This window comes from Morone saxatilis, unplaced genomic scaffold (assembly GCF_004916995.1).
Source record: "Morone saxatilis isolate NCDOM2014 unplaced genomic scaffold, NCSU_SB_2.0 Contig11, whole genome shotgun sequence".
NCBI classification, from domain to species: Eukaryota; Metazoa; Chordata; class Actinopteri; family Moronidae; genus Morone; species Morone saxatilis.
This window is the reverse complement of record NW_023339663.1, coordinates 12,915,618-12,939,512: the sequence shown is the minus strand read 5'-3', so window position 1 is coordinate 12,939,512 and position 23,895 is coordinate 12,915,618. Positions and strand designations below refer to the sequence as shown.

The following is a 23,895-nucleotide window of genomic DNA, read 5'->3' as shown; positions in this document are numbered from 1 at the left end:
GTGTAGACATAATGCAACAGAAAAAACAGGAAAGAGATAAAACGGTGACTGGGCCAATGAGATACAGTATCTGTTTACAACAGAGGTTGACTGTTCCGTTCTTGTTTTCGTTCAACTTTATTCTAACAACGCAGCCAGATAAGACGAATTGATCGTCTACTGTAGTCTTCGCTGTCTGTAAATATGTCAATAAGGCTCATCTATGTGAAAAGCCCTGAGGAATTCCTTTCAAAAGCGCAGTGAGAAATATCAAAAGGCTCTATACTGTCTGGTTTGGGGGCGAGATCTGGTAATACCCATTATGAGTAATCATAATCAAAAATCCATATTTTCAAATTCACTTTTGGAGAAAACCGTGTTTATTGAGAGTGACAGATTTGTTTTCCCAGAAATGGGTTATGTGTTTATGAAAACAACATAAGACTGCCTAGTTCACAGTCTTTCTCACACAGTGTATTTTTTTCTCAGATCTATTTATCATTCTGTTCAATTAATAATTAAGCTGTTTTTATTTTGCTGCCGTATATTGTTGTTTTTAATTGCATGAAATATTCATTGTTCAGACAAATTTACTGGCAATTTCTTATAAATTGTTAAAGTGGAACAATGCTAATGATGAAAAGCCAGGACATCCATCTTATTTACCTCCATTCAGCAGAAAACAAAGAATGAGAAAAGCAGGATCAGGCAAATCAAACTGAAAAATTTAACAGCTCAACATCTAAAACTCCCATTACATGTATTTTTCCCTTTAAATTGCAGGGAGGAAAATAAAAGCTGTGGTCGATACTCTCAGGCCCTCACTGTGCAGTGTGGATGGGTGTCCCCACAGTGTTGCAACGTACATACGTTCCCTTCCCTCCACAGCCTCTGTTTACCACAACTTAAGAACACACACACACACAAACCACACTAAAACACACAGTAAAGTCAGACTAAAGTCAGCTGCCTCTCTGTAGTGGATTGTAAGAAGTAGGAAATGGAGATCTTAAAGAAAAGGAAGAGACGGATAAACATGGTGCTTATCTTTTCAGTCCTGAGAACATAATAATTCACTTACATCAGCATCACTTTCTGCTATTTTCACAGGCCTTGATGGTCTTTCTGTTTTTAAACTCTCACGTCCAGTAACCTGAAATTCCCAATAGCCACAAATAAAATAAAATGTTTAATATCAGTAATCGGATGGAATATTTTGTACACCCTTACTTTAATGCTTCCAGTAAAGAGATAACAACAACTGCATGGATTTCCAACATACAGTGAGACTGGGACAAGCTGGATGGATCGTAATAAAATAATAAAAACAGAAAAGTTCACACAACCAAAATAAGAAAAAAGCATGAGCTGGTATAACAAAACTTTGTGCAGAAGCTGAGCAAAAACATTTATGCAGAGAGAGCTTCTGCATCTTTGCATTCGGGGAAACCCTAAAAACCCCAAAGCTGCTCTTTCCTCACTGCTTATTACTGCAAGTTAAACAACTGGGTCATTCACATGAACCATTTCATTATTTCTACTTCAAAAAGCTAAATGTGAAACTCTAAGTTATCAAGGCCTCTAGTTTCATGACGGTGTGCTATGGCAGTATGCATATGCTGGCGGAGAGAGCAGTGAGTGTGGGCAAAGCCAGCGGTAAGAGACTGAAAAGGTGTGAATTATTAAAAATAATGAGCTGTGTGTAGCTGCAACAGCCATGGCATTGTTGATACCACAGCACAGTTTAACAAAACTTTGTTTAAGATATATAAAAGTTCAGTTCACCAACGAGATTAATCTGTCTCCAGACAAACAAATCACAACAGCTTTGAAAGAGATCTGCCATCCCTAGAGCGATGCCACAAGAATGGCTAAAAATAAGGACATGTGTCTGCTATGCTGCTAAATTACTTAAATTAGTACTTAGTTTCTTCTCAGTTAACCAATTCCATCTGCATAAAAAGTAACAACTGGCCTATTCTTGAAATGTGTTATTGATTAGGCCTATTGCATTTCTGTGTCATGGAAGTGGCAGAAGATGCATTTAATTATTCAGCAGGATTGCATTGAAGATGTCAGCAATTTTCAGGTGGTAAACATAGTACAACAAGTGAATCATAATCCCCATTATTTTGGGGTCTGTACATTACCATTGTATGGGCCTATTTTATTTTTCTACCTATTTTAGGTCATTTATAACATTAATATCAGAAAATACTATTATGGGAACTTATATATTTCTGTAATCAGTTTTGTGGTAGTTAGAAGTGACTTAATGACATTGTTTTCTTTTGCTATCAGTATAATAACAGAGGGACTGTCAGTCTGTCCTGTTCAGACGTTGTCCAGATAATGGGGCAGAGTCTGCCAGTCAACTGTCACAGTTACTAATGCATGAAGCTGTAAAAATTTTGCGGGAATATTCATAACACACCCACATCAGGATCACCACACCCAACACGGCGGTATGGACTACAGCAAATGGGAAACTCAGTTAAAGGGGCATTCCACCTAATTTAAATGTCAAAGTCAATTACTAGTCATGTGGGGCACTACGCAGCCTGTGAGAACAGTTTTATAATGTATTCTGTGGTGCTGGAGGGAGCTTTGTCAAGTCTGGGAAAATTACTCAAGTAATCACCAGGATCTTTAGGTTGGGCTTGGAAACTACAATTTTTTTAAAAGATCGTCTATGTTACATACTTGGGGCACTGAGTTTGAAAGACATGGAAGTCAGAAAACTAAAGACAATATCAAGCTAAATCTCTGTCTATCAAGTCAAAATAAACAAGTTTTGACCACTTTTTCTGTAATCTGTCCTTCACAAGTTGGCCAACTTTACGTAAGTTAATTTCTTTATATAAGTTTCTGTAGTACTCTTTCAAGACCGTGGTGAATACACACCACCGCACATTATCGTCCGTTTCCACCAGTGACCACAATGAAACTAGAGGCCCTAAGGTTGTCAATGCCATATCACGTTGCTATTATATTTCTTTAAAGAGCACCATTGGGTCATCTCTTATGCTCTAACAAGCAAAACAAAAGCAAAGACAAGATGTAACATACATGAAACACATTCAGAAATGCTTAACAGCATGCAAGGAAGCCCTCTCGCATAACAACTTCCTTTCTATCATCTCAAATCTCATAGCAGTGTTGCGAGCGTCACACAGTGAATGATCGGACCAGGTATCCATGTGCAAAATCCTGCATATTTTCCAGGGATGCATCACATTCCTTTTGAAAAGCAATGGAATGGTCTGTTTCACTTTGTATGCACACCATCCTTACATTCCAACAGTACCCAAAACTCGGAGTGGAGTTTTCAAACACATTGTGTACTGAAACGATCATCGGGTCAATACTTTGGATCTGTTTTGAAACAGGAAATGGAGAGGAGTTACAGGACGTACTGTACTGTATCATTAGATGACCTCCCTCCTTTCCAAAACACAACCCAGATTTCTAATCAATGCATTGTGGTGTTAAACATACAAATTAATTAAGGTCAAATGCTTTGCACAGGTGTAAATGGAATTTATGCCAGTAGCTAGCTAAATGAAACAGACTGATTAAATACTGCAGTAAAAGGCCTTTGCAATTATACTATTTGTAACATGGGAATTGGAGTTAACTTGACTCAGACATTTTAGAAATTCAACCATGTGCTGAAACTTCAATTCCCATCAGGAGGATCAACATGTGTTGGGGTGACATACCTACATCTGAAAGTACAGTAATATCATCCAATAGAAAACTCTGTGACAAACTAAACATCATGACCTCTACTTTAGGAAGAAGCCAAACATTGCTCTTGCACTTTATGTCAGTCACATTGGACTATTTGTTGGATTCAGCAGACTATTAATGCAAAAATTACTTCTTATCCTAAAATGGATAATTTACATAATAGGAAGACAGTTAAGAGACATGTTAATTCCATCATAAGGAAACAGTAGACAAAGCTCAGTGCAGAGGAACAGAGGAAAGACAGGAAAAGGGGAAACAGGGAGGCAGATGTTGGAGGCAGCAGCAGGAGAACAAGATTGCAGTCTACAGAGGGGAGATGGAGAAGAGGATGAAAAGGATAAAGTGGCATTTACTTTGTTGGGGCCCACCTTCAGATCTAGATACTCCAGGTCCTTCTTCAGTTGTATGTAAGTATCATCAGCCTTTAAATGAGCAGTGGAGAGATAAATCATTTGAAATGGAGCTGCAAAGGATAATGGGTGACCAGATGACTCTTAAGGCCTTTATTTGCTGTTCAGGCTCTGCTAACAGAACTTTAATTAACTTGGTCTCAATTACAGTTTACTTCTACCTCTGTATTTTTATCCACAGTAAGTAAAGCCAAACTGTAATTAAGTAATCGTGTAATTTTTGAACTGGTTTAATGTCTCATGTTTGACCTCATACACAACTGAACAACACAGGTCTTGTGCATGACATGTGGTCAAACTGAGTGCAAACATGGAGGATGGCCAGAGAATGGTTTGATGTTGGAAACTGGGTGGGGTTGTCATTACTGAGCACCGTTGCAGCTTCACTGTGGTCTGATAGTCTTACAGCAATGCAGTGTTTGTGAACAGGCTCACAAGGGGGACTGTGGCCTGATGGCTGCTTCAAAATGAAAACACCAAGAGCAAAAAATTTATCAGAGCACACAGACATTTAGATACAAATGTTTTGTATTCATCACATATTCTTTTTGTGTTTGTGCAAGGTTATACATCTATAAAACAAGTATACAATTCAGACACAGTCAACAAGCAACATGCTTCAAATATGACATATTACTTATTAGAAATAGAAAAACACTAGCCTCTGAATGCTTTTTCATGTTTTGAAAAAGGTAGATGAGTGACACTAACTATAAAGAGACTAATGTATATCTTAAAGGCAATCTAGACAGTCTGGAGTGCAACACAGCCCATGCCAAAATGGTTGAATAAACAAGACAACCAAGCAATGCCAACAGACCGCACAGTCTTATGAATGACAGAGAAGTAATGTATGGGATTGGCTGGGGAGAGGGGAACCACAATGCACTGGCAGGGGTTGCAGTGTGCTGTAGAGCGGGTTAGGGAAATACAGCGGCCCCTGACCTGCATGCTGGGGCCTAGAAGACCGTTGTGCTGGTGGTGCTGCAGGTGAGCGAATGCATCGCCGGGGCTATGCACACCAGCCATCTTGGCCTGGTGCCTCCGAAGCTGAATGAGGAGCAGAGTCAGCTCCTCTGGCTGCAGCCAAGCCCGGGTTTAGAGGCCGGAGGCCAGTGAAAGTGCAGAGGGATGAGAGAAAATACTTGAGAACCATCTGGGCAGTACAGTGGCTGAGAGAGAGCCAAGTGGTTGAGAGGCCAGTATACTTTTGCTTAATCAATGTCCTAATAATAACTTAAAATGTACAAGCTTGAGCTGCACTATGAGACTGGGAGGATGACTCATTGTGTTGACTTATTGGCTATCATGGATTGTCTAAAGGTTAAGGGTCAGCAGAACTAATACCACTACAGCGAATCATACAGCATAAAAAAATAAACCAGCATTATAGGGATCAGCTCGCTCAGATTAGATTCTACATCTTGATATTGTCACAGAGATTAGTGATTCCTATTCCTGGCTTGGGTGTCCTAGACTACTGGAGAACTATGTTATACACTATGACAGATATCGTTAACAATGAAACCAAGTAATGTAGTGAATGCAATAAAGAGGATCATACCGTTTTGCCATGCAAGCTGGGTGCACTGACAGTGTGTGTGATATAGCCCATGGCTGGCATGGACCTTCTCTCTATTTGGGAAGTCTGCAGAGAAACAAAGTTCAACACTTGTTATTACAGATCTAATAGAGTCAAATCAAACAGAATGTGTAATTCATTAAATAATCTTCAACAGAGTGTTGAAAGTGAGAGATAGACCACTCTATCACACTGAATCAAAGTTGAACCATAGCCTCAAAGACTGCAAACAAATTTGACTACACAGCAGATTTATTTTTTTCATCTATCCTTTTCTCCCTTTCATCACTCCTACTCTTATTTGAAACAAGGTGTGCCCTGAGTTTTAGACGCTACAGGGCTTGGAAAATCTGACGTTTTTGCTTAACACACAGAATTAGCGAAAACCAGGCCCACTACAGAACCTTAAAAGGACACAAACAACAAGAGATTTAATTAACTACACATAAATTATACTAAACCTGCTTTCTTAAAATAACATTTGTTTGCTACCAGCAAGAGAAGCACTGTAAGCCATTCCCTTTGAGATTCCCATGCCACTATTTTTTGCTGTATAATAGGTTTTTTATTTAAATGCAAGATCAGAAGAAAGAGACCGCTGCTGATGTTTGAGATAGAGTAGAGATGTTTATAGGGTGCTGAGGAGCCCTGGGCAAATTGGATTAGCTGCTAATAAAACATACTCCTTAATGATATTCCACAGAGGTATACAGATCGCTATTACTTCAGCACACTCCAGCCAGAGAGCACTATCAGCCTCAAAGATGCTGGGTGCACCAAAACTTAAGTTCATTGCAGACTAAATTTAGTTCCCATAAAACATCGCTCCCTTGGATCGTCTTGCATAGTCACTGTGGCTCCCTTTGTTAAAAATGTATCTTCTTCTAAAGGGTTTTCCATAATTGTGCGTCATTCTATTTTATGGTTATAATTAGTGTCTTGACACTCGTTTGAATGATAGAGGAAACAGAGCATCTGCGACACTTTGTTTACTTGTGTAAGGCCAACGGGTTGGTTATGAGGCCTGTGTGTGTTGGCAAATGTGGTGATGGTTTGGAGGGAGATGTTTTCACATGTGGAGGGTGTGGTGGGCAGACAGCACAGGGTGTGGATGACAGGACGGCCCCTCGCTCCGTCTCCTGCGGCGGTGGTGGTGCTGTCTGAGCGCTACGACGGTTTGGGGAACGGCGGAGTAGCAAGCTTTCACTCACACATGCTCACACCACCTGTGGAGTGGGCCTGGGTGTGGACTGTGTGAATCTGCAAATGATTCACATGAGCATCAAAGTGTGTGCGCTGAGAAGCCGGATCCTTCTCATGCTCCTCCTGCTAATCTTCCCATGGTGTCCTTGTGAGCTCACGACATCCTTCAAGTCAATAGATACCTCACTATCCAAAACTACCGTGAGAATGAGACCTTTGTCATTTGGCTCACAACATGTGAATCATCAAACTTACATCTACATACTTCAGTCCCATGCCAATGACAGGCTGCTGACACCACTTTGTGCCAGTAATACAGTGTTAAAGCACATAAATTCATCAAGGGTGGACAATCCCTCCATCCATTATCTACACATCTATGGAGAGGGTAATTCACTCCAACCAGTGTTACTATGAGTGTGATAGCAGTATGATAAACACATTGGGAACAAACCTACTTGTGCCCTTTGCTAATCACTGCTCTGCTTTGCTAGTTTGAAGGCATCCACGGGTCAACACACTGAAGAAATGTGAGCCCTAGGGTTAACCATGATAGCCCACCAAAATCCCAATTTTTCAGGGTAAACCTTCTGCACCCCTACTGGCCACTTGGCCAATAGTCATTACATGTAGCTTCAATAAACACAATTGTATTTTTGAGAGTAGTTTTGTGTCAGGTAGATGTTCCGGGCAGGGTTACATGATTGCATTTCTAAGAGGAATAAACTACGCTGACCATGTTCATCATAATGAACGGATATGTCAGCCAGTGCAATGCTATCAGTCTTTAACGTGTTTTAATAATCTTTGGATGACAATGTTCTATACACTGTTATCAGTCTGAGGCTAGATGAACAAATTCCTTGTTGGTTTTGGTATTTTTATGTTACTTATTAACTGATAAAATAAGACTAGCATTATCCTTTATTTTTTTCTTCAAACTGACTTAACATCAAGTTAATCAGTACAACAATATTAGCATTTTTTAGTTTTATAATGAGTACTGCTCTACATGAATAACTTATTCCTAGACTAGGCCATATGTTTACTAACCTAGGCTACAATACATAATGATTCCAACTTAACATCTAAAGCTGACATGAAATATCAAAGGGATTAATATAAAGTTATTCATTCAAATTATTCTTTTATTCACCATTTCTATGTGTATGTAAGACCCTATATTGCATAGTATTTGAGCACTCTGAATCTATTTAGAACTAGATTTACTAGTCTCCATTTCAAAGTTTGATTGGGAAAAAATATTTTTTTATTTTGTACTGCAATGGTGAAGTAAATTGCCGTCTAAACAGTCAACTCTTACTAAAAATATCAGAGGTGCCTGTGTAAGTGTCCTACCTGAGAGAGTTGGGCACAAATATGGCCGGGGGAGCTGGACCGTGTGCTGTCCCCAGGTGTCACTTCATCCAGGGGCCTGACTGTGCGTCTGTCTGAGGGAGTGTGAGGCCTGCGAGGGGACAGGGGTTTGAAGGAAGAGGGGACTGACGGTGGGACTTCACACGGGGACGGAGGGACGGAGATGGAACGTGGCATCTCCACAGTAACTCTAAAAGATGAAGAGTCAGTGAAGTTGGGGCCAGTGTATATCGGAGCGGTGGGGCTGCCATGACGGAACTGCTGCCGCTGCTGCCACTCGTACAGCTGCCATACCATCCCCTCCTTGGTGGCCGTACGCTCATCTGTGGACATGCGGAAGTGGCTGAGCCGGTCATGGGCATACTTGTAGTCACTGGGCAGGTTGCATGTGGCTGCAGGAGAGCTGCTGCCAGATGGGAGACGGGGGGACTTTGGCAACGATTGATAGGTGGCATCCGCTGTGCTGGCTTTGGGCTTTAAGGGAGGAGTCCGCCGAGGGAGGTTATATTCAGCAGAAGGAGCACTGAGACAAAAAAACACAAGAATTTCATATTATTTGTCCACAATGAGAATTATTTCAATATCCTCTATCTCATGGAGCAACTTAAATAAACAAGTCCTCATATTAGCCACTAGAGGGAGGCATTTACTCAAGGTTCCTGTTAAAGAAATATTGGTCAATTCAGACTGACTGTTTAAAGACAAACTGACCTCTTCGGTGGGTCTCCTTTGTGCACTTTGACCCACTGCTCCACCTGAGCCAGTGTATTCTTCCTCTGCACATGTTTCTCAGGGTCTGCCCTCGACACAAAGCCCCTCTGATAGACTAGGTTTCCATTCTGTTCTGGTGGCAGAGCCACTTGGATTACAGTTTGCTGTCCGTTCTTCTGGGCGACACCATCGACAAACTCTGGAGACAGTCTCTCTGCTCTTTCCTCTGTGGCTGACTGGCTGGGCCTCCCTTGGATTTCTAATCCATACCTCACCTCGTCGCCATGAGCCAGTTGGATACCATTATCTTGTGGTTCCTCTCTGTCTGTCCTGCGAAGGCTCTCTGTCTGAGAAGAGTTCTGATTGATGTGGACATGGTTGGCCTGTGGAACTGCCTGCTGCACAGCTTTCTTTGGCTTCTCCACCTCTCTGTGAAAAAGTAAGACAGGATGATTGAATATTTCAACAAAAGTCAATCCTGCCTGTAAATGATACAAATTTCTCTGTATAGCGTATTTTAAACTACAAAAGTAAGACTCTTAAGTGTTACTTTATCTAACTATTACACATGTCTACACTCATAATTACTTTAACCATAATCGAATTTCTCCTCTTATATCGTATATTATGATGAAGTGCAGCACTATTCTTGAAACAAGGGATTACACAGCAATACACACTGGATAAAACCACACAATGGAAACCTTTAGTGACCCTAAAGCAAATTTTTTCAATGACTTTCCATCTGTACGTTTATATATGGAGAGGAGAAAAGGAGAGTAGAGCCCTTGCTGGAGAAAGCAAGCAGAACGAATCCCCAGGGAACAGAAATGACGCACTTTGTCTTCATCAAATAGCTTGGGGTAGCATGCCACTCTTCTTAATGTGTTCAAATGGTACCAGTTTCAATTCATAAGGTTTAACATTTTATTCATTCTTTTCCCACTTAAAGGAATAAGACATGATTTAAAAAGCCTAATTTTCAAACTGTTATTGATTGCTTATTTGGATAGTGACAGGAAAGGCAGGGAGAGAGAGGGGATGACATGGAGCAAAGAGCTGGGGGCTGGATTTGAAGCCAGGCTGCTACAGTAAGGATTCAGCCATAATATGTGTGTGCACGCTACAGCAATCGTTATTGCTTGTTTTACATGCATCAAATGTGGAACTTGAAACAAGGTGCTGCAAAATAAAAAAAATCAGGAGTACTGACTCTAGGTGGCCTCTAGGTGGCATTACTGCACAGACCATTCAAACCATGCAGTACATCCAGCTAATCTCAGATACATGCAGTTTCTAATAAATTTAACAGGGATACAGTAGTCACAGATTTGACTGTAGGCTATTTCTGCCATTGATTGTGAATAAAAAAAAGATTTACTGCTGTAGAAACACATTCTACTGTAGAGCATCTATTTTGTGTGGCCTCTGCTCAGCAATGGTCTGCAATAAGCCTCATCTATCAGACCCAGATGCATTACACACACACACACACACACACACACAAAAACAAAAACTGCAGACATATCAGTGCTCTAGAACAGAAGGACAGGGTTGAACCTGCTGTGGAACACTGCTCATGCTGTTAAAATAAAGCCCATGTAGGCAAGAAAAAGGAGCAGGAGCAAATTTCAGTTATGAAACTGATTAAACCAGTTCAACACTACAGTTCAACTCTGAGGTTGATGCCTAAAAACACATAATATACTAGAAACATTGACCAAAACAGTACTATTTTGTTGAATACTGTGACACCCAGGATCCCTTTAGACATCATCTCAAAAAATATCCAGTTCACAGAGACTGCTGTGCTTTATGGAAGGAGAGATGTTAGTAGTAGAAGTCCAACCAATGGGAGAAGTGAATCCTACTCTGTAAAGTGAGACCAACCTCTTTATAGTGTGACTCTGCTGCATCAGCGCAGCCTGGTTCATGGCCCGGATCCAGCCATTCATGTCCTCCTGCGTGTCCGCACTGAAGAAATATGTCCGCATCCCGCAGTGTTCTGCCTGTGAGCCAATCACAGAGTTCTTATTGTAAATGTAGGAGCGCATTCCTGTATGGCTCGCCTATCAAAGAGAGAGACATCAGGAGGGAGAGAGAGAGGCTGGATGTGAGAACATCTTACTGAAGACAGGAAAAAGCTGCCAGGGAGGCTGATAAGTAGAACAACTTTGCTTTCTTGTTTACTGAGACTGACAGCCGTCAACTCAGTCAGGACAAAGTTTACAGCAACATTTTACTGGGAAAAAAAAAGAACAGGGTGGGAGCAAAGTGCTGCAGCAGAAACAACGTGAACATAGTGCTGTTTCTGGTCACAAAAAAGCACAACACAGTTTTATTTTACAACTGCTTTTCAAAAAAGCTTCAGCAAAACATATACAATCTCTTCAGCACACAGAAATTAGACAGCAACTTCAGCAAACAATCATACAGTAGCAACAAAAAGGCAATTATGGGCATCTGTCATCCCCTTTAGTCAGGATACACATACACATAACCACAGATAATAAACATTAGCTCACCTTTTGTTTTTCTTTGTGGTGGTGTAAATCAGTCCTAATAGCTCAAAACCTAATTCTGATGCAGACAACTAGTTAAACCCCAGTAAAGGAGCATTCAGCACCATTTTGCATAGTTTCATTACTCTCTTCCTTCACAATCATACAGATTACCTTCTCATTTTAGATCTGCAAAATATGTTGTACTGATCTTATCAATACACAGTCAGTGCAAATGATTAGTTAGTAATGTTTAATCATACTGTATAGCTCCATAATCAATACTACAACATGCTAAATAAACATACTTTTATTAGTCTTTTATTAACTGGTCACAATTAATATCACAACTGCACACTGCCAGTGTGTATTTTAAACTTCTGAGTGAATAAACTGTATACAGTCTTTGACATCTTCACTAGCTTACATTCTTTTAGTTTTAACAAAAGTCTTACCATCGAATCACCACCACGATTTATCAGTTCGGAAGACTGTTAACTGAATGCAATCATTCTGCTAAAATGTATTTAATCTTCAGGCAATATGTGAGAAGACGAACACTGCAAAGTAAACCCAAAGGACCTGCTTCAAAACAGATGTAGAGAAACAAGTTAACAGATTATATAGTAATTTCTATTGTAAAACAACATAAAATTAATGTGTGTACAGCAGGGGGCATATTTCTGATGGCAACAAACATCCAAAGAAATGCAATGAAATCAGCAAAGAGTGTGGAAAACCCTGTTGTCCCACCACTCCAATGATGATGACAATGTGATAGGTGATATGCGGCTTGACAAGACAAATACCAGAGCCACTGAGCATAGGCGTATATTAAATTGATTAAACGAGTAACCGTTGTCCTCTCACACTTTCCACAAAATGGGGCACTATATGAGTCCTGCACTGAATGTGCAATATTCTGTTTCATTTCAGATGCAATTTGCTGGAGTACAGTGCCAAAACAATAACAAATGTGTCACCGCCCAAATACTGATGGACTGTGCTGTACACGTTAAGCAAATGCTCTTTTTTTTCTTCAAAAATTTCACAGCAAAGTTGATTAATAAAACTAATGGCACCCCTATGAGCTCTGGCATTGTCCACTGATGACTGTAGTCATGCCTGTACATGATAAGACTTCGATGCACATTTAGAAATGTGCATTCAGCAGCTACTAGCATGATATGAAACAAAATGAGCTGAGGATGGCGGTCCACTGATGAGGCTCAAGTGAAATCAAATACCTATTCATGCAAGACAGGAAGCCTGTGTGATTCAGGACGGCCGCCCCGCAGAGAACAGTACTCACTCCGCCCGCGCACACACACCGGGTCACAATGGGAGGCAATTGACCAACAGGGAATGAGAGAAACACAGTGAAATGAGCGAAAATAAGAGAACAGAAAACAACAGGAAGTTACAGCAGATCAGTGCTGACTCAATAAGAAAGAACAGAAATGGCTCCAGCTGTCATCTCATGGCAGTCATCACAGAAGCAAGAATGAGTAACAGTGGCAGCATCAAAAGGGTTTCGGTTCTTTACAATCAGACACATCCTCGTGGCATCGCGGCACAACCTGCAGTGCTTCAAGGAAGGTAAAAAAACAACTCTTAAGTATAAATATTTTAGAGAAGTGCTATACTGACTAGCACAATCTGTATTCTTATATGTTCTCCATTCAAGTGCTAATTGATTTTGAGAAGGACTCTAGTGTCACCATTTCTAGTCCATTATTTCAACTCATTATCAGTCTGTAATTTACTGTCCATGTAAATAGCTCTAACAGTCTGAAACATCCCATTGTTGAACAACACCAGACATCTACTGAGCTGTTGTCATGCTTAGTTAGCAGTAACTGAAATTTCCAAAGCACCTCAGATACACATAATGAAATCTCTTGCTCTTTAATGCATGATGGCTCAGAGAGAGCTGAGGGGAATAGAGATCTCTTAAATACAGGGAGGCACAGCAGAGCCTCATTACATCTAGCCTTACACACACTCCCCAGCAAGTGGTGGGAGGAGACGGTGAATAGGCTGAATGTATAATTAATATTCCCAGCTGCACAATTATCATACAAATTCCATTGTATGTAATATGATCTTTAAAAAGATACGTACCACACACCGATTCATACTCACACATACATGCTCTCACACACATATATACACAGAATCCAAGAACAAAAGCCAAAGTACAAAGGAGCTGAAAGGATTGCAACAGTATGCCCTGAAGCTGCAGTGGTGCATCAAACATTCAGGTACTATTGTTCTTTGCAACAAGCTCTGTGTTTCCACAAAGGAGGAGCTGGATAATGTTAACACTCTTGCTGTAACCAAAAGGCATAATTCCCTTCGCTGTCCTCTGGCAGAATTCACAGAAGGAAAAGAGAAAAAGACTTTGCCGCATGCAAGGAAAAGTTCTATCACACACTTTCAGATAAAAACGACACTATAACCAAATGCCAGCTGTTTCTATTAGGTAAAGTACGACAAGCATGTTATGTGCCATTCAGATTTCAGTGAAAGAACAAAGCAATCGCACTGTGGACAGGCTGCTGCAGCCTCTCTAGCACAGTGGTAGGGCTCCTGTAATACAGCCGCTGCTCACAGTAGGTGAATAAAATCAGACCAGGCACAAGTCTGCTTTATCTGAAATGCTAATATGAACAGATTGTCAGAATACATACAAAGTTTGTCCTGCAGCCACTGTACGACTCATAACTTGACATTTTCTGAGTAACAGTGTAAAAAAAAGACTTACTTTGATTATTTGTTTTTCTACAAACTCTTTTATATAACAAAATAATTCAAACCTCTGAAACACATCTGTGTTTTATTTTTCATATTGTATTACAAGCAGCCCTTGTTTGCATAAACTAAATATATTATTCTATAAAGAGAAATGTCATACTTTAAATCAGTCAATCAAGTAAACAAAGGTATGACTTGATTCCAACTTTAGATACTTCACTGTTTTTGATGCTCTGTGCTATAGACCTGTTTTGGTTGAACTAGTTACTGAAGTTCAATACCCAACCCCAATAGTAAATCACAGACTGCCTTAAACAAAAAGGGGGGAAAAAACATAAAGGAGAGATGAAAATGTGATCAAGGCAGCAGGGAGTACCCAACACGGCTTCCTGTGTTACAGAGACCACAGTAGGGCAAACCAGCATGTGAGGAGTGCTTCCAAATAGTGATGTAACAAAACAAAATTATAAGTCGTGAATGAATTTCACTGGCTACACGTGGACGTGATAACTTCTTTTATAGATCTGATTCAGTGCCACCACAGTGTTACCTTGAAAGCGTATTTGCGGTTTATGTGGTCATCAGGCTCAACTGGTGCAATGACATAACTGGGCAGAGGGATGCTACCAAGCACTGTCTCCTCTCGGCTATCTGTGAAGCAACCACACACAACACACACAGTTAACTGTTAAGGGCACCCAAAACAACAAACTCTTATTTTGCCAGGATATTTTTTTTTACGATGTTTACGAGTGACTGTAGATTTATGAACAGAAGGAAAATTAGTGAGGCATAATTCATAGGTGACTCTTGTCTGGGCGAGGCCATGTGGTATCATGTGGCACAAGGTGGCATGTGGCTTATCTATTATTCAGTGTGATTAATGGAGGAGAGGAGGTAGATGCTCCAGCAACACAAGCACAGATTACATCCCATAATAAAATACTCAAGTTAATAAGGAAGAAGTGGGAGGAAGACAAATACAGTGAGAGTAAGAGATGGCAAGATATTTCATACATCTATTTATAGACTGTCATTAATCAAGAAATGCATCTATCCCTCAGAGGACATCACCAAAGGTTTTTATGTCTGATTTAACAATCAAGGCTATTTTCATTTTTGCCTATTAAACCCTGGCCGAGAGCAATTTTCATAGACTCACCTTTGTAGTAAAACAAGCAGTAGTCTGACAAAACAAACCACTTCCGTTTCCACAGTCGCATTCCAGAGCTGTCCTGGAGGTGAAGGGGGAAAAGCAATACACAGCGTATTTAGAAATCCTCCTCGCAGGAACATATTTTAATCCAAATTTTAATTAAAAAGCGTAATTTGGGAATATAGTGCTCATTAGCAGCAAGTAAGTGTGTGTGTGTGTGTGTGTGTGAATAATTTAATTTAATTTAAATGTACTTTTTTCTTGCAGCATTTGGCACAAAGCTGCCGACTCATTTACCTCAGTACTGTAGGTCTCTGGGTTTGGTTGGTGTCTTTTTGTGTTATACTTTTTCAGATTATGTGATCGCATGAGACACTCAAGTCCAGATTAAAAGGGTTTTGTATGGACAGTCTGGGCATTTATTTTGTAAAGCTTACAGTAAGAAGAACATCAGATTCTATACAGAATGGTTGTTAACAGGTATTAGAAAGACACAGACCATGACATAAACCTTTATGTTTATCCTACTTCTGCTCTACTCCACACAGTTACAGCTGTTGTACAGTGAGGAATCTCACTTTCTGCAAGGAGGGTCATATCTGATTATGTGACTGATATTCCACAGTGTAGCTATGTAAGGGTCTTTCTTTTAGACTCACAATAAGAGCATAGGGACCCCAGCTCACCTGTTTATATAGCCAGCCTCTCACCACCACTGGGATATTGAGGTTTCTTTTAATAGCATGATCCCTCTTTCCAAAACTGTGTACTTTCCCCGTACCTCTGGAGCCCTGCAGAAAGCAAAGAAAAAACAAAAGAGTGCATTATGTGGTGGCTTTGGTGAAGAACTGCAAGCCAATTTACTTTGCTTACCTGAGGTAACATACAGTGATTAATAGAATAGTACTATGTATACCAGTAGTTCTCAAACTGGGAGACGAGCCCCCCTTTGCAGGGGTGCATGCATGGATGACCAGGTCGAAAATGTGGAGTGAAATTAAAGTTGACTCTGGTTTGTGTGAGGACAGTAAACAAGTGCTCTGATGCTAGTAAGGCTATCTTGCTAACTCGAATTCTTTTTACATTCGACGTGCCTTTTTTTTTTTTTTACCAGTAGTTGCTCCAATAATGTAGAAGACTGATAAACATTAAATCTGTTTACGGGGGGGTGGGGGGCATGACAGAAGCTTGAGAACCACTGGTGTATACTCTGGCATTAACCTCCACAGTGCAGAGAATACAAAGGCAAAACTGAGTCAAGTAAAATGGCCTTCTTTCCTGGAAATTCCTTCTTTTAACACCCACAAAGAAAAGAGGAAATACCAACAGGCTATTCCTGTGAACGTGTGCTTCCATTTATAATCAGGTATATTTAGACAGGACCATTTCAGACTACATACTGTCTGTAGGGCTGCACTAAAAACATCATATTGACAGATATTGCGACTGTGATTCACAATTATGTGGGAATCATCATTCATCATTGTTTCCATCACAAATTAAATTTTCATTAAAAAAAATAAAACATTAATATGATGTGAAATTTTTGGGGGTCTGTACAAACAAACTTACTTAAATGTGGAGAACAAGATTTGTAGACCAAGGCACCTCTGCAGCACTACAGTACTTCATTTTAATGCTGATTTGTCACACATTCTACCTTTATCAGAACATTACAGCTTCTGCGATTTGCATATTGGACTTGGCCATATTGCGATTTTGATAATTTGTTTAATTGTGCGGCCCTAATTCTCTGTAAAAATTAAGTCAGACTTTTTCTCGGGGGCTTTTCTACAGAAATACCTGTGGTTGTCGGGTTGACCTGCTGGCTAAAAGAAGAAGAAGTGTTGAGGGGACAAATATGCATACCCAATTCCTTATACATATCTTAAATGTGACACGTTTTAATTAGACAAAATGAAAAACACCAGAGGGACCAAAAGGTAAGGTCAGTTAGTCACACAAAACAATAATCACACAGACAAAGAAGTAGCTTTTACATCATCTGCCAATGATTTTCTCAATCATTTGATATTTAAAAAATCATTAAAACATTCAAGTTCCTTAGAGCAATAGTTGTTTCTAACATTAAGTTGCATTGACATTTATTTCAGTGTTGGCAACTATTAAAGTAAAGGGGGACTTTCAGTCGCTCGAAATTTCAGATTTCTCTGGGATTTTATTACTGTCCTGTGCTTCTGTGCTATGTCACATATTCATTGGCAAAACATGTTTGCAGCAAAAATTTCCAGGACAGCTGTGGAAACAACAGCAAGTCTATCACAGAGATGCATACTGTACGCCGCACCCTTGTCCAGTTCCACAGGATGTGTATTTGAGTTTTATTATGCTTGAAAAATGACTAAATTATCGCTCTCTGTGGTCATTAATCAGAATGAGATAATGTCTTCTAGAGTTGATTAAACCAATTTATCAACACGAGCAGTTACAGTCATCAAGAGAGCTCTCAAAGCAATTCTCTATTTCTTTGGTCAACTACGATCAATGTCCAATAAGAAAACCTGAAAAAACATTTTGATTCTGTTTAAGGATTACTTTTCTCTTCAAACATTAAGTAAAACTAACACATACTCAACATAAACAGTTGCCCTCTCAGAGAAGAGAAACACTGATGCTCACCTTTGACCCTGAGGTTGCATCCACTGCTGCTGAGGTCACAGGCTTGGAGGACTCTGTGACCATGCTGGGGGATCTCTGATTGGCCGCTGACTTGGACATACGGGATTCTAACCTACAGTTGAAAGGCAGCGAAGAAGACGATCAGTAAAACAGACAGGATGAGAAGCCTCGGAGAGTGATATCCCTTCTCTCCTCTGACAAACTAAAAGACACACAGGAAAACAGAGCACAGCCCTGTGCTGAGCTTTCAGATATAAAGGATGTGACTATTTCCTGACACCGCCACGCGACCTGTCACAGCCAATGGCTTTGCAGTGTGGATGTGTTAATAGTGGAAGATTTGTGTTCCAAACACTCCAGTGACACCTGGTCTGACAAACACTTCGGGGCACACATGTTATACACACCCAGAAAACAAGCTGAAACAAAACCGCAAAAAGAAAGAACAAAAAGAACCCAAAACCATATGCACAGATGAGACACACATGCACACTCACACAAACACTGTCTTTGGACAGCTTCAAAGGAATCCAAATCCCACATTTCCACATGACATCATCATATTGCTATGGATCCAGAAAAGGCCTTTTGAGTGGTACTTTCATTATTTATGAATACATTTATATTTATATTAAAATAGTAATACTAATAACATCAGACAGATTAGAGTAATAATATTTAAATATGTAGTGGATGTTTTTCCTGGTGATGTCATGACCAGTAAAGTAAAACATCATTGTTAGTATAATTATCACAAGGGACAAAGAAGCAAAGTCCAGTTGTAAATTAAACACAATCTTGTGTTTCTTCATTTAGACAAGTCATTATTTCTCTAACTTTTTACACCATGTACCACCTCAGAAAATATTTGGCTTTCCAAGTACCACCATTATGGCTGACATTAAAGTGCACTAGCGTAGGCCAACCCTATTCAGCAACAGAAGCAAGAATTAGATTATTATATATTATTTATCATTGACTGTTGTTGAAACTCGAACAGAACCAGCTCAGGAACCAGAGCTAATTTTGTGGAAAATGGTCCACATTTCTCTCCCTAATAGTTCCCATTTGGAGCCACGATTGCACATTGCAGTGTTTTTTAGTCATTAATTTTACCTCTACTATTTGTGTGATGTTCTAAATACACTAACTCCTAAAGGTTAATGTACTGAGATTGTAAACAGCTCCAACCTTTAGCACAGAATTACAAGGAGACAGGTAACAGCTTGGACTATTTCAGTTGACATTGAGATGACTATTGTGATTTATCCTTCGACCAGTTAAAATATAGATATATATATATATACACATATATTTTTCATAGATCATGCATTACATAATTCTACACAGACAATCTGGTTCAAAGGAGAGTACAGAGAGTAAAGTACAGAACAATGTGACAACAAGGTAGCCTGATGCTTACAATTCCCAAAGGCACTGACAAAGCACCCAAAGCCTGATGTCACATTATAGATCTTTCAAGTAGAATGGACATAAACAAATGAAGTGGTCAGGGTTGTACTTTCGCATGGGTTAAGAATCTGACGTAAGAAATCTAGGCTAATACATGAATGTTAAGTAAAGTACACTGGGAATTCAGATTTTTAGGCGGCCATGTTGGCTGGCACTGACAGCAGAGTTGTAGCTTTAAGTATTTTCTCTCCAGTTATCACCTACTATTCACTGCTACAATTTCAAGGACTTTTTTCCAGGCTGCTGCAGTTTTTGATTTTTCATATGTGCTCACGAGGAGATGCATCATAGATAACAGGAAACTGGAGACAGCAAGGATCAATTTGATTTAACAAGGTCCCAGAAACATTTTAGTGCAGTGCTGATTAAGTCCTAACATGTAGTTCCAGCAGATTTTTCTTCCACAAATCCTGCTGTTACATCTCATTCTAAAGGTCCTAGATGCTGTGACTCAACTTTGACAAGTTATGAGTTCAGTGATGCTCTTCTGCTTTATTTGTAGACTTTGTTTTACCTTAAACCAATCTGTCCTTTTTCCACATGGTCAGGCACCAACGGCAAAATCATGTTACACTTACTCCCACTACTCATTTAAAAGAAATTTGTTCATATTCCTATGTATAGTTGAGCAACTGCACAAGTATACTGGCTATTGGAGTCCAGCACTGGTTGTTTTTTTGGGGGGGGCAATTTTTTGGGCAATTTCAGTCATTTTAATTTGCTAATTTAATTGTGTGCCTCCAAAGAATGAGTGAGAGCTGCTGTTCAGTGAGCGACTCTACTACAGCGAGCTAACCCGTAGCATAACCATACTGAACATATTGGCTATACATTTTGAAAACTCATCTGCAGCTAGTCAACCAGTCTAATTGACATGCAACTGTCCAATACTTGGCAGAGCTTCTTCCTGACAGCAGGAGTGAGCTTACAATAGGAAACAATAAATGGCCTGTCTCTCTGACAACACTGCCACTATCCCCCTGCATTGTTCTGCAAAGGGGTTAAAAGCAGCATGAACCAAGGTTGTTTTTTCCTGCTTTTTTTTCAGCACTACAATGAAGCTAAGGAAAGGGAGATAAGCTAGAGATGTGTGTCAGAGACTAAAGCAAAAGATAAAAATGCTGGTAGCACAAGGGGAAAAAGAGAGAGAAACCACAGTGCAACAAAACTTACAGTATCTGCACTCACAGTCTGGACTGAAGCCAGTCTTTTTACAGGATGTTTCTGTCGTATCAAGGGGACTCTGCTGTTTTATGTGAAGCTTTCATACTGTTTACCACCACTGTCATTGGAATGGTTCCCCAGGAGATTTGTTGTGGCATGTGGTGGAGAGGAGCGATATTTCACATCACGAAGTGTAGAAGGGGGAAAGACACTAAGCTTCATCTCTCGCTGCTTCTGCTATGATGGAAATGAGGGCATATTTGACATTTTTAATCCTTTCAGGCAGTGGGAGTACATGGGGAGAGTTGACGAATTGATCATAGTGTGATAATCTATAACAGGCCAGCAAAGCATAGGCTGATCGACCTCTCCGTGGGGAAGGGCCTCCTGAAGCTCTTTTTCCCCTGCTCTGCCCTCAATCCGATATGGGTCCAGGGAACACACTGAGATTCTCCTTACTGGGAAAGGAGTCGGTGATTCATGGAAGAAACCAAATTTCCTTTTCAGATATCAGTATACGCATAGCATGGCCATAACATCACCATGTCAGTGAACAGAAGCAACATTTTGCAGCCACAGCGAGGTAATGCCTGTGTTGCACACATTCAATACCAAGACTTTAACCCAGCTGTCACGCTCTCTCCCTTATGTCTACAAAAGCATTATGAAAAGAAGGGTGGAAGAGAGAGGCACAAAACTACGGCAAAATAAAGTAAAAAGAAACTGCATTAGGATGAAGAGCATCTTTAAAGATCCAGTGTGTAGCATCTAGGAGGATCTATTAGCAGAAATGGAATATAATATTCATAGACTAGATTTCTGAAGCTTGCCCTGTCCATTTCATTAACTGATGCTATTCTTACCATAGCTTAAAAAGATTATTACTGGCATTTCAAAGTAAAAGAATCACTTTTGAAAATATGCAAGTAAGCCCCTTGATGGTATACAAATCCACGGCTCAACAGAACTTAACTAGGGATAATGGAGAGTTTTAGGAAATGAAAGACAGCGCAGGATGCAGATGAATCACAATCAGTTTTGCATTGCTTTAACAGACCGTCTTTTAATTAGTGAGAATGTGGAGGTCACATGCTTGTCTCTTAACCTCCTTCTGGCTATAGTGGAGTCTGTGCTATGCATGATCATCTTACACCGGCCAGCTTAAATACGATCAGACACCTGCTGCCTTATATTATGCTCTAAACCTGCCATGCAGCTTTGATGGCTTTTGCAGGATGAGATTCACACAATGACATAAAACAACAATAAATCCGACTGCCATGCCGTGGCAATATATACTGTAGTAAATGAAAACAATGCAATGTCGCCTCTCTGGTACAATTCCAAATCTCAAAATGTTTGTGACATGTTGCTATTAAATATACTAATATTTATGTCAAAGAAGTGTCATTCTTGAAAAACTAAAGTTAGTTGGCATAAAACCTCACTGCCCATGTCAGAAACACATCGCCAGTTTTCCATTTCTGGACTTAAATTTCATTGAGAAAAAACTGCCCAGATGTACCAGAACAAATAAAGCCAACATAAGCGTAACTTGGCTTATTGATGAGACAGATTCATGACCCCGGACTTCATGACTGTGATATGAACACCGCCAAAAGCATATGTGAGTGTCAGCTATGCCTTTACGATAAATCATATTAAGGCAATAATTTGAAGAATAACACTCAAGAGTCTCTGGGATCCAAATCCACTGACAAGTGAGTGCAGTCAGTTATGAACGTCATGATGATAATGAATATAATAATATATAATTGGATTTTTTTAGTGTTCTGACATCGACTGCAGGTCATTTTCCTGATGTTACTGCAGAATAGACAGCTCCCCTCGTCATATGCTTTATCAGGGAAGGTGACAGGCTATTTCCCTCATGACCTTGAACTAACATGATCTGTACATTTAAGCATACAGCATATTCACTGTTCCAGAAAAAATAAAGACCCACTCACCTGTCTTGCAGTGTGTATTCTGTGTTTTCAGGGGAAATCTGTCCAGTCACAGGGTGCCGAAATGACGTAGCCCTAAGATTGTGGCTGCAGGACAGAGGGAGATGGAAAGAAAACAAAATTTGTATCAAGTCATTAATCATACTCCGGCCTGATCACGTCCCCGTATGACTGAGTTTCATTACTTCTATTTGGCTGCTGGTTGAGGTTACAAAAAAAGTTTGGCTTACACTGAACGCCGTCAACTGTAAAATAATCTATGGTAGCTCTGCAGCCAGGTCGGGAACCAGAGCTCATATTCTTTTACACAAAGTGTTGGGCTCAGCACTCTTTCTTAGCAAGCTCACCAGGTTTTATTGATTTCAGTTAGATGGGGCCATTAATTGCTTTAACTAGAGCATGAACGCATGTTACTGTCACAGGATAGAATAAGAAACAGACAAGTGGATAGAGGTGCTGGTGTTGAGAGGATTGAAATATTACGCCATGACTCTATCTGTTTCTTGTCATCTACTGTAAATTTATATGTGACTAGGCAAAGACAAGATTTGTGCTATTTGATTTTTACAACAAAATGATACAAAATCCCAGAAAAATAGTATCTGTACACGCTGTCTTGCAGTATTGAGCTAAGGCTTCACATTGTCAGGTCTCTGACACATTTGGCGCATCATCACATTGGTCTACTTCTTTCTCATACTGTACTTAGCGGATCGGTCTTACGGTTTATAAAAAAGACAGATTTAATGAGTTTCTAATCAGTAATGTATTTATCCAATCCCCAAGCTTTTCATCTAACCCTCATGGCAGGTTAAACTTTAATCATTCATTGTGTTTAGCTTTCCATTTCATGTAGTTACTCTCACGATTTACAGAAAACCTTACTCTGCAGAAGGCCTTAAGGTGCACGGACATTCAGGATTAGATGCCCCTGGTATTCAATACTGCCATCCATTATCCCCTCAAACTGTGACACATCCCTTGAGATGCTGCCAGCTTTCTGATCCTTAGTGCATCTGAGATTTTTTCCATTTTAATTTGCATGCCCATATAAAATGAGCTTTAGATGCTGGTGTTCTGTAGAGACATCATACAATGTAATGTTATCAAAAAATGTCCAGTTTTGGCAACTCCTCTGAAATTACAAATACAATATAATATATTCTAATATATAAAGGCCTGTGTGTTCTCTCTACTCAGGTGTAGAAAGTAAGGAGACAGC

The 23,895-nt window shown here is 39.9% G+C and overlaps 1 protein-coding gene across 1 annotated transcript in view; it reads right to left on the bottom strand.

The window, feature by feature from the left end:
* Positions 1–23,895, bottom strand: part of plekha7b (pleckstrin homology domain containing, family A member 7b) — a 65,838-nt gene that overhangs the window by 11,822 nt on the left and 30,121 nt on the right. Inside the window, exons 4-15 of the mRNA XM_035682442.1 lie at positions 22,677–22,760; positions 18,070–18,181; positions 16,116–16,220; positions 15,436–15,508; positions 14,824–14,924; positions 10,906–11,084; positions 9,016–9,444; positions 8,287–8,827; positions 5,707–5,790; positions 5,088–5,222; positions 4,086–4,154; positions 1,061–1,132 (exon numbers count right to left, since the gene is read on the bottom strand). Coding sequence (XP_035538335.1) covers positions 1,061–1,132; positions 4,086–4,154; positions 5,088–5,222; positions 5,707–5,790; positions 8,287–8,827; positions 9,016–9,444; positions 10,906–11,084; positions 14,824–14,924; positions 15,436–15,508; positions 16,116–16,220; positions 18,070–18,181; positions 22,677–22,760 — 1,984 coding nt within the window. The remainder of the gene's footprint in view (positions 1–1,060; positions 1,133–4,085; positions 4,155–5,087; positions 5,223–5,706; positions 5,791–8,286; positions 8,828–9,015; positions 9,445–10,905; positions 11,085–14,823; positions 14,925–15,435; positions 15,509–16,115; positions 16,221–18,069; positions 18,182–22,676; positions 22,761–23,895) is intronic.